Source organism: Anabrus simplex, chromosome 1, assembly GCF_040414725.1.
Source record: "Anabrus simplex isolate iqAnaSimp1 chromosome 1, ASM4041472v1, whole genome shotgun sequence".
NCBI classification, from domain to species: domain Eukaryota; kingdom Metazoa; phylum Arthropoda; class Insecta; order Orthoptera; family Tettigoniidae; genus Anabrus; species Anabrus simplex.
Genome location: NC_090265.1, coordinates 1,697,189,081 through 1,697,204,396, shown reverse-complemented (window position 1 = coordinate 1,697,204,396; position 15,316 = coordinate 1,697,189,081). Strand labels below are relative to the sequence as shown.

At 36.1% G+C, this 15,316-nt stretch overlaps 1 protein-coding gene across 3 annotated transcripts in view; it reads right to left on the bottom strand.

Annotated features, from left to right (window-relative positions):
* Adk2 (Adenosine kinase 2) overlaps nucleotides 1-15,316 on the bottom strand; it is a 111,829-nt gene that overhangs the window by 78,205 nt on the left and 18,308 nt on the right. For all 3 annotated transcript variants that reach the window (XM_067154489.2, XM_067154480.2, XM_067154496.2), the window contains exon 3: nucleotides 9,331-9,466. In XM_067154489.2, the coding sequence (XP_067010590.2) occupies nucleotides 9,331-9,466 (136 nt within the window). The remainder of the gene's footprint in view (nucleotides 1-9,330; nucleotides 9,467-15,316) is intronic.

The window sequence follows — 15,316 nt, the reverse complement described above, 5'->3', positions numbered from 1 at the left end:
TTATGCTTGAAGAATGTATTCGTAACTGCTAAACCCAAACTAGCACAGTCCAGCAAACACTTCCCATTCCCATTAGCTTCCATATCTTCCCCACATATACCAATCACCCTTTCGTATCCTTCAGTTCTATTTCCAAGTCTTGCACTGAAATTGCCCATTAGCACTATCCTATCCTTGCTGTTCACCGTGACTAAGATGTCACTCAATGCTTCATAAAACTTGTCAACTTCATCCTCATCAGCAAAGGGTGAATACACCAAGACAATTCTCGTCCTAATTCCACCAACTGCCAAATCTACCCACATCATTCGCTTGTGTACATGCCTAACAGAAACTATGTTGCGTGCAATAGTATTCGTGATGAACAGCCCTACCCCATACCCTTCCCTTTTTAACACCTGTCAAGTACACTTTATAATCTCCTCTCTCTTCTTCGCGATCTCTCCTTACCCGAATATCACTTACTCCTAACACATCCACACCATGAAGATTAAAAATACAAAACAAATACACTCAAGATATTGAAAGATAAACACACTGGACTACACACGAAAATTAACAAGCAGAGAATAGGAAGAGTGATTCCAGAAGCAGAAAGAAAATTACGTTCAGAAAGGATGAAACAGTACTAGACTGACAAAAAGAAGAAACACCTCCATAACCCTGACTAAAGTAGTCCTATGTTGGCTAAATAAAAAAAAAAAAAAAATAAATAAATAATAAAGGCTGCAAAATTCGGAATCAACATTTTTGAGTTCTGCGAATCCTCTTCAAGTTATCTGTAGTCATTTATTGTGTACAGTGAGGCTGACACAGATACTGCACCTTCAGCTGAGGTACCTGATGATTTGAAGAGCTAAAAAATTGTGGTCACACTTTGTGAGAAATTAATGCAAATGGGGTACACGCTGTGGACGGACAATTATTATAATTCTTGATCACTTTCTATTCTTCTTAAAGAAAAGGGTGTTAATGTTGCTGTCACCCTTGGACTGAATAGAAAGAATGTTCTGGACTCAGACAGACGTAAAAAAAAAACTAAAGAAAGGTGAAACCATTGCTGCAGAAAGCAATGGAGTAATGGTGTTGAAATAGAAAGTTAAGAGGAATGTCTCCTTCATTTCAAAATTTCATAGCAATGGAATGGTCTGCAAAACAATTAGGGGGAAGGAAATTGAGAAACCTAAATGTATTTTTGAATATAATTGCTGTATGGGAGGAATAGATAAGAAGGACTAAATGACACAGCTGAATCCTGTGGAAAGGAAAATGTCACAAAAGTGGTATATTAAAACTGTTTAAGCGTTTTATAAATTTTCAATACACAATTCATACAATCTGTTTAGAAAGAAACAGTCCACTGACAATCTGGCATACAGACTCAATTTGGTAAAATCAATTATACTGACTCATAGACCACATATAACTGACCGTAATTCAGGACAACCCTCAATAAACCAGCATGGCTAGTGGAAAGGTATTTTATTGAGAAAATTCTGCCAATTAAATCAAAAGCAAGGCCCTAAAGGAAATGTGCTGTACGCAAGGCACAAAAGAACGGAAGGACACAAGTATACTGGTGACCGGACTGTGAAGTTGGGCTGTGTCTTGAGTTTTGTTTAAAGAAATTTCACACAAAAATAATTCTGTAAATGTGAAAGGAATGCCCTTTTAGTACCTGTTTATATATGTAGATTGAGTATTACCATGTAAATATACCTGAAACAAATTCCAAAATTGGAACTTGGGCAAATTATACATTTTTGTAAATACTATGATTATGGACAACCCATCACAGCAGTTGTCATATATATTGTAACTGTTCGACCCTAAGCTTCTCACTAGAGGAGACGAAAGTTATTACCTTGGGACACATGAATATCAAATAAACTATATGTGGCTTGCCCGAAAATTGCCACGCAAATATAAACAATTAACATTCCATGGTTTCCCATTTCTTTATGTAATGTATGGGCGCCAGCCGTTACAGTTTTAAACAAAACTGTAAAGCAAAATTTATATTTACTAGCATAGAGACTTATACTTAAATCGCAGGGGTAGGATTTTAAATAATTAACCATTAAGTATCGCTTAAGAAAGAAAATTAACGCAATATAAAATACAAATGAATTTATTATACAAAAAAAATGAGATGAATCGGAAAATTTCCTTAAAGCGTGGAGGGATTTAGAATTTATGTTACTCAAATTTCTATTGCTTGCTTTATCTAATTGAAGCTCACCAATTGCAGTTTCCGTTGAAGTCATCTGGTTTCCGTGGTTACTTGTTCTCTTCTTCTCGATGTAGAATTGACTCCATGGACATCCTTCCTTCTCTGATGTGGTACGGGCTATCAGGACTAGCACTCCCTAATTGCCTAGTCTTTAAATTAGACATTGGCCCTATACTTGTAAAAACTGATCAGCGTTGATCGTATGCGGAGAAAATTCAGAGATATGAATTTTTCCATGTTAGTAGAAATCTCAATCCAACTGAGCTATACTATTTATACGGTACAGACTTGTACCAAATTCCATGGACTTGAACTAAACATAGTTCTTCGTCCAGAAGATCTACTGAATATAACACAAGCCGTAAGCTTGTTTCGTCTCGCGCAGATCCGATAACATAACCGCAGCTAAATACTGTATCGAAGCGACAACACACAGTACAAAAATAACTATGTCTCAGAGAGACCACACACTGTCTCAAAATCAATAATGTTGTTCAAAGTAGATGTTCACAGTAGAAGTAGCGATGTGAGTGAGTAACCGAAACTCAGTGAATCGAGGAATGCTCCGCGCTACATAATATATCACCGGGCTCTCCCCACTCTTGATAATAGCTCAATATCAATTCTCTATATAACGAAGCATCTGATTCGTAGATCGCATTATCATCTCCCTCTCTTCTTTCTTCTTGACAAGTCCAGTAGGCGTGGCGATGATGTAGTCTGCAAGCCTAGCCTTGCACGCAGGTCGCTGTATAGTCCCTTGCTCATGAGTTTAACCCAATGACTCATGTAATTTTCCCCCGCTATAAGAATTTTTTTTTTTGCTATTTGTTTTACGTCGCACCGACACAGATATGTCTTATGGCGACGATGGGATGGGAAAGGCCTAGGAAGTGGAAGGAAGCGGCCGTGGCCTTAATTAAGGTACAGCCCCGGCATTTGCCTGGTGTGAAAATGGGAAACCACGGAAAACCACCCTCAGGGCTGCCGACAGTGGGGCTCGAACCCACGATCTCCCGATTACTGGATACTGACCGCACTTAAGCGACTGCAGCTATCGAGCTCGGTCCCGCTATAAGAATAACCTTTTCCGTATACACAAGTATGAGATGAAATGACAACAACTATGTCTCAACATATTGACCATATTTACAATACATAATGAATTTCAATCCTACCTAATATAATAATTTAAATAATAAATGATGTTATAATTATATAATATGATTGCAAAAACCTTATTTATAAATGCTTGACGTAGAATAAATATGTTCTTACGAACAATTGCCGATGGCGGATAAACTTGATATCTAGTGATATCGCGTAAAATGATAGTACACTAAATTAGTAGGGCTGGAGAAGGCTGGACGGTTACAATATTGCTGAAAAACATTGGACATGATCTCGGTAAGTAGTCTGAAAATGTTCATTACGTTATGTTTCATATTTTTAAAATGATGAATTCTTTAACTTGGTGCCTAAACCTCTGCTGAGCTTCAATTTAAATACCACCTGCGAAATGAGCAGTTTTGGATTAATTGCCGGCTTTAGGGTTTAAGGTCATACCTAATCAATACTTGTATTACTCATGATGAGTTACAATTGTTCAGTACATGTTTCGGCTTGTTTCAAGCCACCATCATCTGACAAGCCATGGTACAGAATAATCATTCTCTTATCGACTAAAAGACATACTAAGTTAAGAACTTCATTTAACCGTATTGAACTGAGATTCACAATTAGAATTAAAGAAGGTTCAACCTATTCAATACAAAATGTGTTGTACAAGGTGTTCACAACATATTATTTATTACTAGTACCGGTTTCGACGCTTAATGGCGTCATCATCAGCTAAAAATCACAAAGTGGGCAGCGTACATATCATAAAAGTTGTATAGATAATACATACATTGCAAATACAAATGATAGGCTGTTTTCTCATTAAAAGCTAGAAGAATAATGTGTAAAATATGGTGATATAATATAACACATAGAGGCGTTATAGCCTAATGAGGCAGGTGACTATTGTACAATAAAATTGGTCTGATGAATGAGAATAAAAGTCTTCATATGATAATAAAACGATGCAGTAAAATTGTCCACTCTTCTATTGTTGTTCAATGGAGACATACCGTATATAAGTCCAGGTCCAGTGTTGTATGTGGTTGGCAAGACCATCAAATATTTGTCTAAGGCCGGGACACCTGACGTTGAGAGGTTGAATAAGGTTGATTTTTAAGGTTGTCTCAGCTCAACGTGGGTGGTGAAGCTTAAAAGGAAGAAAAAACTAAGTTAATGAAATGGATAGCTAAAAATGGGATCGCAGCCGAATATGATAGGATATGAGACTTACCTAGTTTAACGTGCTGGTTGTACGTTGTGGGAAGAGTTGTGGACGAGTGAGATGGGTGTGAGTAAGTTGAGTGAGTGTGAAGGTAGGGTGGGAGGAGCGGGAAGAGGAGGGGGGAGGGGGAGAAGGAGAGAGGAATGGAATGGAAGGAATGGGAAGGCGGAGTTCAAGGCGGGTCAGGGGGGCGGAGTGGCGGTGGTGTGGGACATCAAATCAAATCAAATCAAATCAAAATCTCTTTATTTGCAAATGAGGTGTCTACCTCGGTGGCAAATGGTACACTAAAATACATTATTGTCAAGCACTAAATTTTAAATTAACAGGAGACGAAGAAAATTTTCCTAGAATACAATATTATACAATTTACGCTAATAATTTTTTCTATTAAACACACACATCATCCTTAATAAATTTATATTGTTTACAAAATTCTACTTATAATATCTTACAAACATAGTCAACTCATATACAGTACGGTATGTCAAATTACTTCTAATAATACTATACAACTGGTACAAGATTAAAATTAACATTGAATTTATTTACATATTTATATTTTACCCATTTTGGAACCTAAGTAACATAACGACCTGCTGCGTCTTAACCAGAGCCCCTTTTGCCACCAGTTTTCAGAGTTCCTGAAGGGCCTTCACAGCTACCGTAGCGGTCCCAGGGCCCTCGAAGTCCCCACAGTACTTCACCCCTACAGGCAGTCCCCTACTTGGGCATGTCCAAACTCCTTAGACCAGGGGATGGAATTAATTTAATCACACACATTTTTTATTTACAATATCCTGCACTGGTCGAATGCCTTCTAACATTTCATTTATTATCTCTGTTGTTGTTTATTCTCTTCTTGAATATCTGTACAGATTTTGGAAAAGGATCAAACGTAAACTGTTCCACTCCTTCACGCCCTTACCAATGAAAGAAAATTTACCCCAATCGCTTCTGCTAAAATTCCTTCTAATTTTGTACTTGTGGTCAGTTCTACCAATATAATTATTTTCCAACTGAAGCCTCTCACGGATATCTCTCCATGCTTCTTCTCCTGTATAGGCTCTATATAATCCTATAAGTCTAGTTTTCTCCCTTCTCTTACTTAAAGTTTCCCACCCAAGTTCCTTTAACATTTCTGATACACTACTCTTTCTCCTGAAATCCCCTGTTACAAACCTTGCTGCTTTCCTCTGCACACCATCTAGTTCTTTTATTAGGTATTCTTGGTGAGGATCCCAAACACTGTTTGCATATTCCAATAATGGACGAACCATACTTAAGTAACTTTTTTCTTTTAATTCTTTGTTGCATCCTTTAAGTAGCCTCATTATGACATGTAACGATCTGTATGCTTTCCCAACAATGTCATCAACATGACCCTTCCAGTGCAAATTACTTTCAAATCTCATATCTAAGTATTTGCACTTGCCATCTTTTGGGATAACTACCTCATCCAAAGTATATTCAAATTCAGTTTTAAAGCTCCTGTTTGTAAATGTTGTAACAGATGATTTGCCTCCATTAATCTTCATATTATTTTCTTCAACCCATTCTTGGATACTCTCAAGCTCCCTTTGTAATTCTGAACAATCCTCAATGTTATTTATTTCCCTATAAACAATTATGTCATCTGCATACAATCTTATTTTCGATGTTATATTGTTCCCTAAATCATTTGCATATATTAAGAAAAGTAACGGACAGATTATTCTACCCTGTGCAATTCCCTTCCAAATTTTCTCTTCCCGTGATATATTATTTCCTACTTTGACTTTCTGAACCCTTGAATTTAGAAATGTTCTTATCCAACGTATAACCCTTACGTCCAATCCTATTCCCTCCAATTTCTTTAATAATATTCCATGTTCCACTCTATCAAAGGCTTTGGAAAGATCTATGGCTATGCAATCTAACTGGCCTCCTGAACCTAACTGATCTGATATGTCCTGCTGAAATCCCACCAGTTATGCCTCACAAGAAAATTTCTTTCTAAATCCATACTGGCTCCTCATGAACCAATTTTTATCATCACATATCCCTCTGATGTACTTTGCTATTTAACTCTCCAGTATTTTACAAACTATACTGGTCAGGCTGATTGGTCTGTAGTTCTCTGGTTTCCTTTTATCACCCTTTCCTTTATAAATTGGTATTATTATAGATTCCTTCCATTCCTTCGGTATTACACTATTATTTATGACATAGTCAAAGAGAAATTTTAAATAAGGCACTATATACCACCCCATTGTCTTTAATACCTCCCCAGTAATTTGATCACTTCCTGCTGCTTTTCCTCGCTGAAGCAGTTGGATTTCTCTGAAAATAGAAGAGTGTTTTGGAGAGCGTAAAAGATTGATTTCCTCTCCGTGATTTTGATACCTCTAAAGACTTCGATTACAAAATCGAAAAGGATATTAGGTTTTTCTGAAATTTCATTAAGGTTTAGATAGGATTGAAAAATTGATCTAAGTGAATCATTCACAGATCGCATTATCAACAAATGTAAACACAGACTAAAGACAACATTAACCAAAGAAAGACTTAACCCTTCCCTATACGCCACCTTCACTTTTAATGAAAACATACACAGTGTAACTAACATCTTCAAGAAACATAATATTAAAATATCGTACAGAACCAACAATAGAAATATGGATATAGTTCACAATACCAAGTCAATAAACAAATCCGACATTCACGCAAAATCAGGTGTTTACCGTTTCCAATGCAATAACTGTTTTTCCTCATACATTGGACAGACCGGGAGAAGTTTCAAAATTAGATACTTAGAACACGTCAATGCCATTAAGTATAATAGGTTTTCTGCTATAGGCCAACACATACATGACTCAAAGCATAATTTCACTACCATAGAAGAAGACCTAGAAATTCTAAAAAACATAAACAAAGGCCCTTTACTCGATGTTACGAAAAACTGCTTTATTCACTTAGATCAATTTTTCAATCCTAATCTAAACCTTAATGAAATTTCAGAAAAACCTAATATTCTTTTCGATTTTGTAATCGAAGTCTTTAGAGGTATCAAAATCACAGAGAGAAAATCGATCTTTTATGCTCTCCAAAACACTCTTCTATGTCCCACACCACCGCCACTCCGCCCCCCTGACCCGCCTTCCCATTCCTTCCATTCCATTCCTCTCTCCTTCTCCCCCTCCCCCCTCCTCTTCCCGCTCCTCCCACCCTACCTTCACACTCACTCAACTTACTCACACCCATCTCACTCGTCCACAACTCTTCCCACAACGTACAACCAGCACGTTAAACTAGGTGAGTCTCATATCCTATCATATTCGGCTGCGATCCCATTTTTAGCTATCCATTTCATTAACTTAGTTTTTTCTTCCTTTTAAGCTTCACCACCCACGTTGAGCTGAGACAACCTTAAAAATCAACCTTATTCAACCTCTCAACGTCAGGTGTCCCGGCCTTAGACAAATATTTGATGGTCTTGCCAACCACATACAACACTGGACCTGGACTTATATACGGTATGTCTCCATTGAACAACAATAGAAGAGTGGACAATTTTACTGCATCGTTTTTTTTATCATATGAAGACTTTTATTCTCATTCATCAGACCAATTTTATTGTACAATAGTCACCTGCCTCATTAGGCTATAACGCCTCTATGTGTTATATTATATCACCATATTTTTCACATCATTCTTCTAGCTTTTAATGAGAAAACAGCCTATCATTTGTACTTTGCAATGTATGTATTATCTATACAACTTTTATGATATGTACGCTGCCCACTTTGTGATTTCTAGCTGATGATGACGCTATTAAGCGTCGAAACCGGTACTAGTAATAAATAATATGTTGTGAACACCTTGTACAACACATTTTGTATTGAAAAGGTTGAACCTTCTTTACTTCTAATTGTAAAAGACATACATAAAACATACATTAAAAACATAAGAATCTTCATGAGATGACTTAAAATAAGTAATGTTAATATCAATGTACATAAAATAATTGACCCTTCTTAGGAATTCTTGAAATTAAAGTCATGTTAAAACACTGCACATGAATTTGGTGATGAGTGTGGGAATACTCTATTGTATTATAAGCACTCGTTAGATCAACTAACAAAGGGAGGTGCAGTCTGGTGGTAACTGAAGGTGCTCAAATACTGTACATCATAACTTACGACATCAGCCACATGTCGGTAAGATTTACTGGCACGTAAAAGAACTCGTGCAGAACAAATTACTGGCAGCATGGCATCTCCAAAAACCAACAAAATATAGTTAGTGGGACGTAAAACCAATAACACTGATTATCATTATTCAAAGCTGGATTCTTGCACAGTATTTCTATGAAATAGGGAATGTTCTTTCCTTTGGCCTTATCACTCAACCCGCTGAGACCCAAATCAAAAAAGGTTAAACTCTTGGTCTGTTACAACTTTTAATTTAAAATTCCTATTTTTGTGACTCATGTTTAAGTAATAAATATATTAAGTGTACTCTTTGTATAAGCATTAAAAGTTGATACGATATAAATATTTTTTTACATTATTTTTCATCTTTAAAAAAATAAAATGTAGTCCATATTTTGAAATATTTTAGCCCATATGTATGCAGATATTTAGCCACTTTTATTACAAATAAATCGCAGCCTGATCATTGCAAACAGGTTTCAGATGTGAACAATACCCCTGACATCTGACAGAGCAAAAAAGGATCCAATGTCAAGTAACAAAAAGACATAAATACCAACCTGTCGGTTCCTTATTGGTATATTGGTAGTGAACATCGACACCATCACTTCGAGCCTTCTCTTCCATTATTTTACTGTATTTGTCCGTCCCTACACAGCCCATAAAGACACAAACATTTGGCTGCCTCAGGATCCACTAAACAGGAACAGTCAAAATTAGTACATATTCCAACTATTCATAAAAATGAAATCTGGCAAAAATCAACTTATTTACCGTCAGTCAGGTTATATAATTAAAGATAGATAGGATCATGAATAGGAACATAACAGGTCAACATTGGATGAGTAAGCAATAGAAATGGGGACAAATACAAACACAAAATGATAAAGACAATTTCCACATCTTCATACAATGCAGTCTTCAAATAATGCCCCTTTTCATTTTGAATTAAGAGATCTATTTACAAATTTTGAAAAAAATGGACCAAACAGAAACATTATGCAATATTTGAGGCCCTTTCTTTTCAGTTTTGACTCAGTTAATTTAAAACTGTTAGGTTTTCCAGTTTGTCAAAACTATTCTATATATATAAAATAAGAGTTTTGTCTGTACATGGCTCAGAATTTGAAAACAATGGTATTTCTGTATCGGTCATGTCCATAGTAACAAGAAAATGCACTTTTTACTTTTCCGTAATTTCTGTCTGTCTGTATGTATGTACACGCATCACGAGAAAACGGTTGAAGAGAATTTAATGAAAATCGGTATGTGAAGTCGGCGGATGAGCCTCTACAATCTAGGCTATAAATCATTTTACTCACGCTGAGTGAAATGGTAGTTTACGGGAAGGCCTAAAATTGAATTCTCAACTATTTATGTTATTAGTGGTCGTATTTTAAAGAAAATGGGTATGCAAAGTTGGGGAATAAGTTGCTAAAATCTAGGCTATCAATAATTGTATTCACGCTGAGAAAAACGGCAGTTTAGGGGAAGGCCTAAAATTTAATTCTCAAATATTGTTGTTATTAGTAGTCCTATCTTAACCCTCTCCCGCCCATAGCGTAGTAATGCGTAGCGCGAAAGCTTAGGGCCTCCCGCCCATAGCGTAGTAAAGCGTACTTGTACTTCTAGTCGCATGTATGAGCCATCTATCGGCCGATAGACAAATATAACTTACTGTTACTAGCATGTGCACTTCCTAGAGACCAATGATATTAGTTATCTTCTTTTAAAACCTTAGCAGGCGTATTAGAACACGAAATACGGAAGGCAGTGACATATAGTAAACAAACACGTCAACGTTTAATTCGCGTGAAAATATTTTAACTTGTGAAAGTTTAGATTTTATAATTCCACCTTTACAATACTGTAATTGTCTTTATTACAAAGACTACATTAAATTACACTCGTGAAACATGTTTCGTCCTCTTATAGGACATCTTCAGTCACAAACACAATACATAACATTAAAAATAAGGCAAGGACACATTAAAATAAGTAAATGCAAAGTCGTGGTATACTGTGATGCGGCGTGATAGCGTCTTGTCAATCTTCAATGTTAAAATGGTGCGGTGTGAACATGATATGAGTGGTCGATGTAGGACGGGCAAAGAGGTGAGTGACGGGATGGGCACTTAGATCACATTTTAACGGCATTTTATTCTTCAGTTCATTCATATTTTCTTTTTCTTTTTAGGCCCCTATTGTCAACACACAATCAGGTTCAACTTGCATCAGTATAACTCCACCTCCTAATCAAGAAATCTATTACAATGTGGCATCACCAGAACACTGTTTTATGTACAATATGCACATAATTTTATTTGTATAGCCACTTACGGAGTTTTATAATTGACAAGTTGTTTTGAACAACAGTTTTTACATATGATTTTAATTGGACTTCATGCTTCATATCATGTTCACACCGCACCATTTTAACATTGAAGATTGGCAAGACGCTATCACGCCGCGTCACAGAATACCAAGACTTTGCATTTACTTATTTTAATGTGTCCTTGCCTTATTTTTAATGTTATGTATTGTATTTGTGACTGAAGATGTTCTATAAGAGGACAAAACATGTTTCACGAGTGTAATTTAATGTAGTCTTTGTAATAAAGACAATTACAGTATTGTAAAGGTGGAATTATAAAATCTAAACTTTCACAAGTTGATACTTTACGGGCTCTAATATGAAATTTATAACGTGCAATGAAAATATTTTATGCGATAACGACATTGAACGTTTGGTGAACGATAATTCTGATTGTGAAACTGTTAGTAGTGGCTCAAGTGAACTCAATGAAGTGGAAAGTGAAAATGAAAGTGACGATATTTCAGGAAATGACGACGTACACATGCGTGATGACATAGATTCCAGGCCTAACTTTCAGTGGACAAATACATTGTCTTACGTCGAACCGGCGGACTTTACTGAAGAGGCAGGACCTTGCCATTCTCTTCCTATGGCTAGTACAGCATTAGAGTATTTCTCCCTTATATTTGATGAAAACATTTTCGATTTAACTGTTCATTAGTTTTTGTACAATATACATTTTTATAAATATCTGCATTATCATAATGATGGCTGAAAAGAACTGCTTTAATTCTGGGGAAAACATGCATTTTAATATGGGCGAGAAAGGGTTAATGAAAATCGGTATGCCAAGTCAGGAAATAAGTGGCTATAGTCTAGTCTGTAAATTATTTTATTCACGCTAAGTAAAATGGTAGTTTAGGGGAAGGCCTAAAATGTAATTCTCAAATATTTCTTATTAGAGGTGTAATCGATGAATGCTACACAACTAAGGTTATATAGTATTAAATTTCCTATTATTCATGTCTTATACATTGTTACCGTACTGGATTTTTGTTACTAAGTCCATATCAGCGCCGAGTAAGGAGAAAATGGGTAAACAGTATTTAATGAAAATCGGTATGTAAAGTCTGAGAATAAGAAACTACAGTTTATGGTATAAAATATTTTACAAATCACAGAGTCGAAAGAAAACTAAATGTGAAGGCGTACAATATAGAAAGCTCGTAACATTGATCAACAATAACATTACATTGACCATTGTTTGTCGTGATGTGCTTTGTGTCTTCTGTTGCCCCTTATCTCCAGTAGATAGGATTACTGCTGCGTACAGAGTATTTTTTATTTGATTTATGTCGCAGCGACATAGATAGGTTTTATGGCGACGATGGGATAGGAAAGGGCTAGGAGTGCCTTAGACCTTAATTAAGGTACAGGAACAGCATTTGACTGGTGTGAAAGTGGGAAACCACGGAATACCATCTTCAGCACTGCCGACAATGGGTTTCGAATCCACTATCTCTCGGATGCAAGCTCACAGCTGCGCACCGCTAACCACACAGTCAACTCGCCCAGTCGTACAGAGTGTAACAGCCTGTCTGAATATTGGTGGGAAGTAGCTGGGGAGTTAGATAACTTTCTTCTTTAGCATGCCATGGTTTATAAATTTTCTGATACTACTGGTACGTAACACACTGGATCATCATAGTATTCGGGCTATTCAATCCCTACTCTGAGGCACTGATTGGAATGAACAGTGTGCATATTTAGCAGAATAATGGCAGATGAGTGTTCATGGCAATCTGTGGCCTGGTCATCCCAGCTCTGGAACTTTGAACTATTAGACTGGCACCGCAATCTAACCGCAGCACTGTTCGTTAAAAGTGATAAAACGTGCGGCTTTCCATTTGATCGAGTATTTTATATGATAGCATTGCTTTTAATCGCTACATTCATACTTACGTTTTTGTAATGACCTATGTTGATTTTAGGTTAGGAAAACCACAAAGTCAGTCTTTCTGAGAATCCCGTAGCGAAGCACGGGTACATCAGCTAGTTTATGAATAAATATAAACTACCTGACAAAGAAAAAACTTAATTAAATTAAGAGATTAGCACTGCATAGGTTCTTTTACATGCCAGTAAATCTACCAACATGAGGCTGGCATATCTGAGCACCATCAAATACCACTGGACTGAGCCAGGATCGAACCTGCCCACCTGGGCTCAGAAAGCCAGTGCCTTAACCGTCTGAGCCACTCTGCCTGGTAGCTCTTTTTTCTTTTTTTCCAGTTTGCTTTACATCGCACCAACACACATAGGTCTTATGGCAAAAATGGGATAGAAAAGGGGGAGGAGTAGGAAGGAAGCGACTATGGCCTTAATTAGGGTACAGCCCCAGCATTTGCCTCATGTGAAAATGGGAATTATTACAAGTAATCATGTTTATATTGGCCCATATTGACTATATAACTTGAGAATAAAATATATATAGTTTAACGACCTAATCAGTACATGCTATTATAATCTAAAAAGATTATTTATGGAACAAAAGGGGACTTGTTTCGGCTCTTGGAGCCATCATCAGTATACAAACACTTAAATAAGATTAAAATCACATTAGCATATACATGTATGAAACGATTTTAACATAAATACATTTGAAAGAAAGATCATGAATGCAGTATTGGTATATGAGACAATTCAGAACAAAATATTGGAGCTCATTGATAAAGTTTGTAAAATCACCACAAGATGGCTAAATATATAAAATTAAGATTAAATACACCAAAGATGAGAACTTCACTCTTTAAACCATTTACTATTTCCCATATATATAAATGATATGATGAACATAGGAAGAAGCCTACATTTATTTGACTAGAAGATACCACATTTGATGCAGTTAATTTTCACCTACACGCTTTACATTCTTCTCGACAAGATTACTGCACCTCAAGAGTGAAGTTCTCATCCTTGGTGTATTTAATCTTAATGGTATATATTTTGCCAACTTGTGGTGATTTTACAAACTTTTTATCAATGAGCTCCAATTTTTTTGTATTTTCAACGATTTTTTACTTTAAGGTATTTTCTTCAATTTTTGCTCATTATTTTGTAATTTTTTTTAACAATGCATTACATTAAATTCTTGTTTTTTAAGTTATTTTTCTTTGTTCTGCATTATTATATAGTCATTCTTATGCATTTATATTGGGTAATTAACATATCTGAATATCCAAGCTTCCAATTCAGTTCAAAATTGTAAATTCAAGTAACCTTCCAAAACCCTTATCCGAACTCTTTGGAAATCTACATTCCTAGAGAACGATGAGACAAAGCTTCTAACCTGGATGGGCTTGGATGAGAGTGGGAAGTATTATCACCAAAGTAAGTAAAAATTCACTTTTAAATCAGGTTGTTGAAGTGCCCAAGTACTAACGTACATATACATGCTGGTTAGTTTTGTTTTACACAGTGCAAGTTTTATTTGTCTGTGATTCACTTCAAGTATTAGAATGCTACTGACGAAGATTTAGCTGCCCATTGAAGGAAAATATTTCACAATTCAGCAAATTCTACAGATGGCCAGATACCTTTCAGAGAAATATGTGAAGTGAAAGGGGCAGCAGATAAAAGATTTATCATTCAGTAATTGTGGGTTGTGACAAACATGGGTATCCAGATTATCAGTGGATGACACACACATGCTCAGTTATTTTGCTTGTAAGAAGTGTATTTTTTTAAAAAGACTGAAAATATTATTCTCTCAGGTGTTTCCGTATCTGTTATTATTCTCTGGTAACACTTGTTGACTGTAATCTCTCCATTACGAGTAAAAGGTAATGTGGATAATGCACATATTTACTATTTTGGGCAATATATTTTCCTTTATTTTTTGGAGTCATTTTCTCACTTTTAGTCATTTTTTGAGGATTTTTATGTCATTTTTGGCATTTATTAGATCATCAAAACCCAGGCCCCGCTTATAACTGCAGTTTGATTCATGAGCAGAGATTAGATAACCCTCAGTTTTTGATCCACATCACCTTCACAATCTCAAGGAGCTTGTCTCAATCAAAGTGATCAAAGAGCATTTCCTCGGCTGCAAATGCCATATATGAGGGCTTGTCCCCCTTCCTTCAATCCTAGAAGTTTAGATGTATGAGTCAGTGTTGCAGTCAGTTTGTTTTGTACATTCCTACACTTCTTTGTGAGCCAAACTGAAC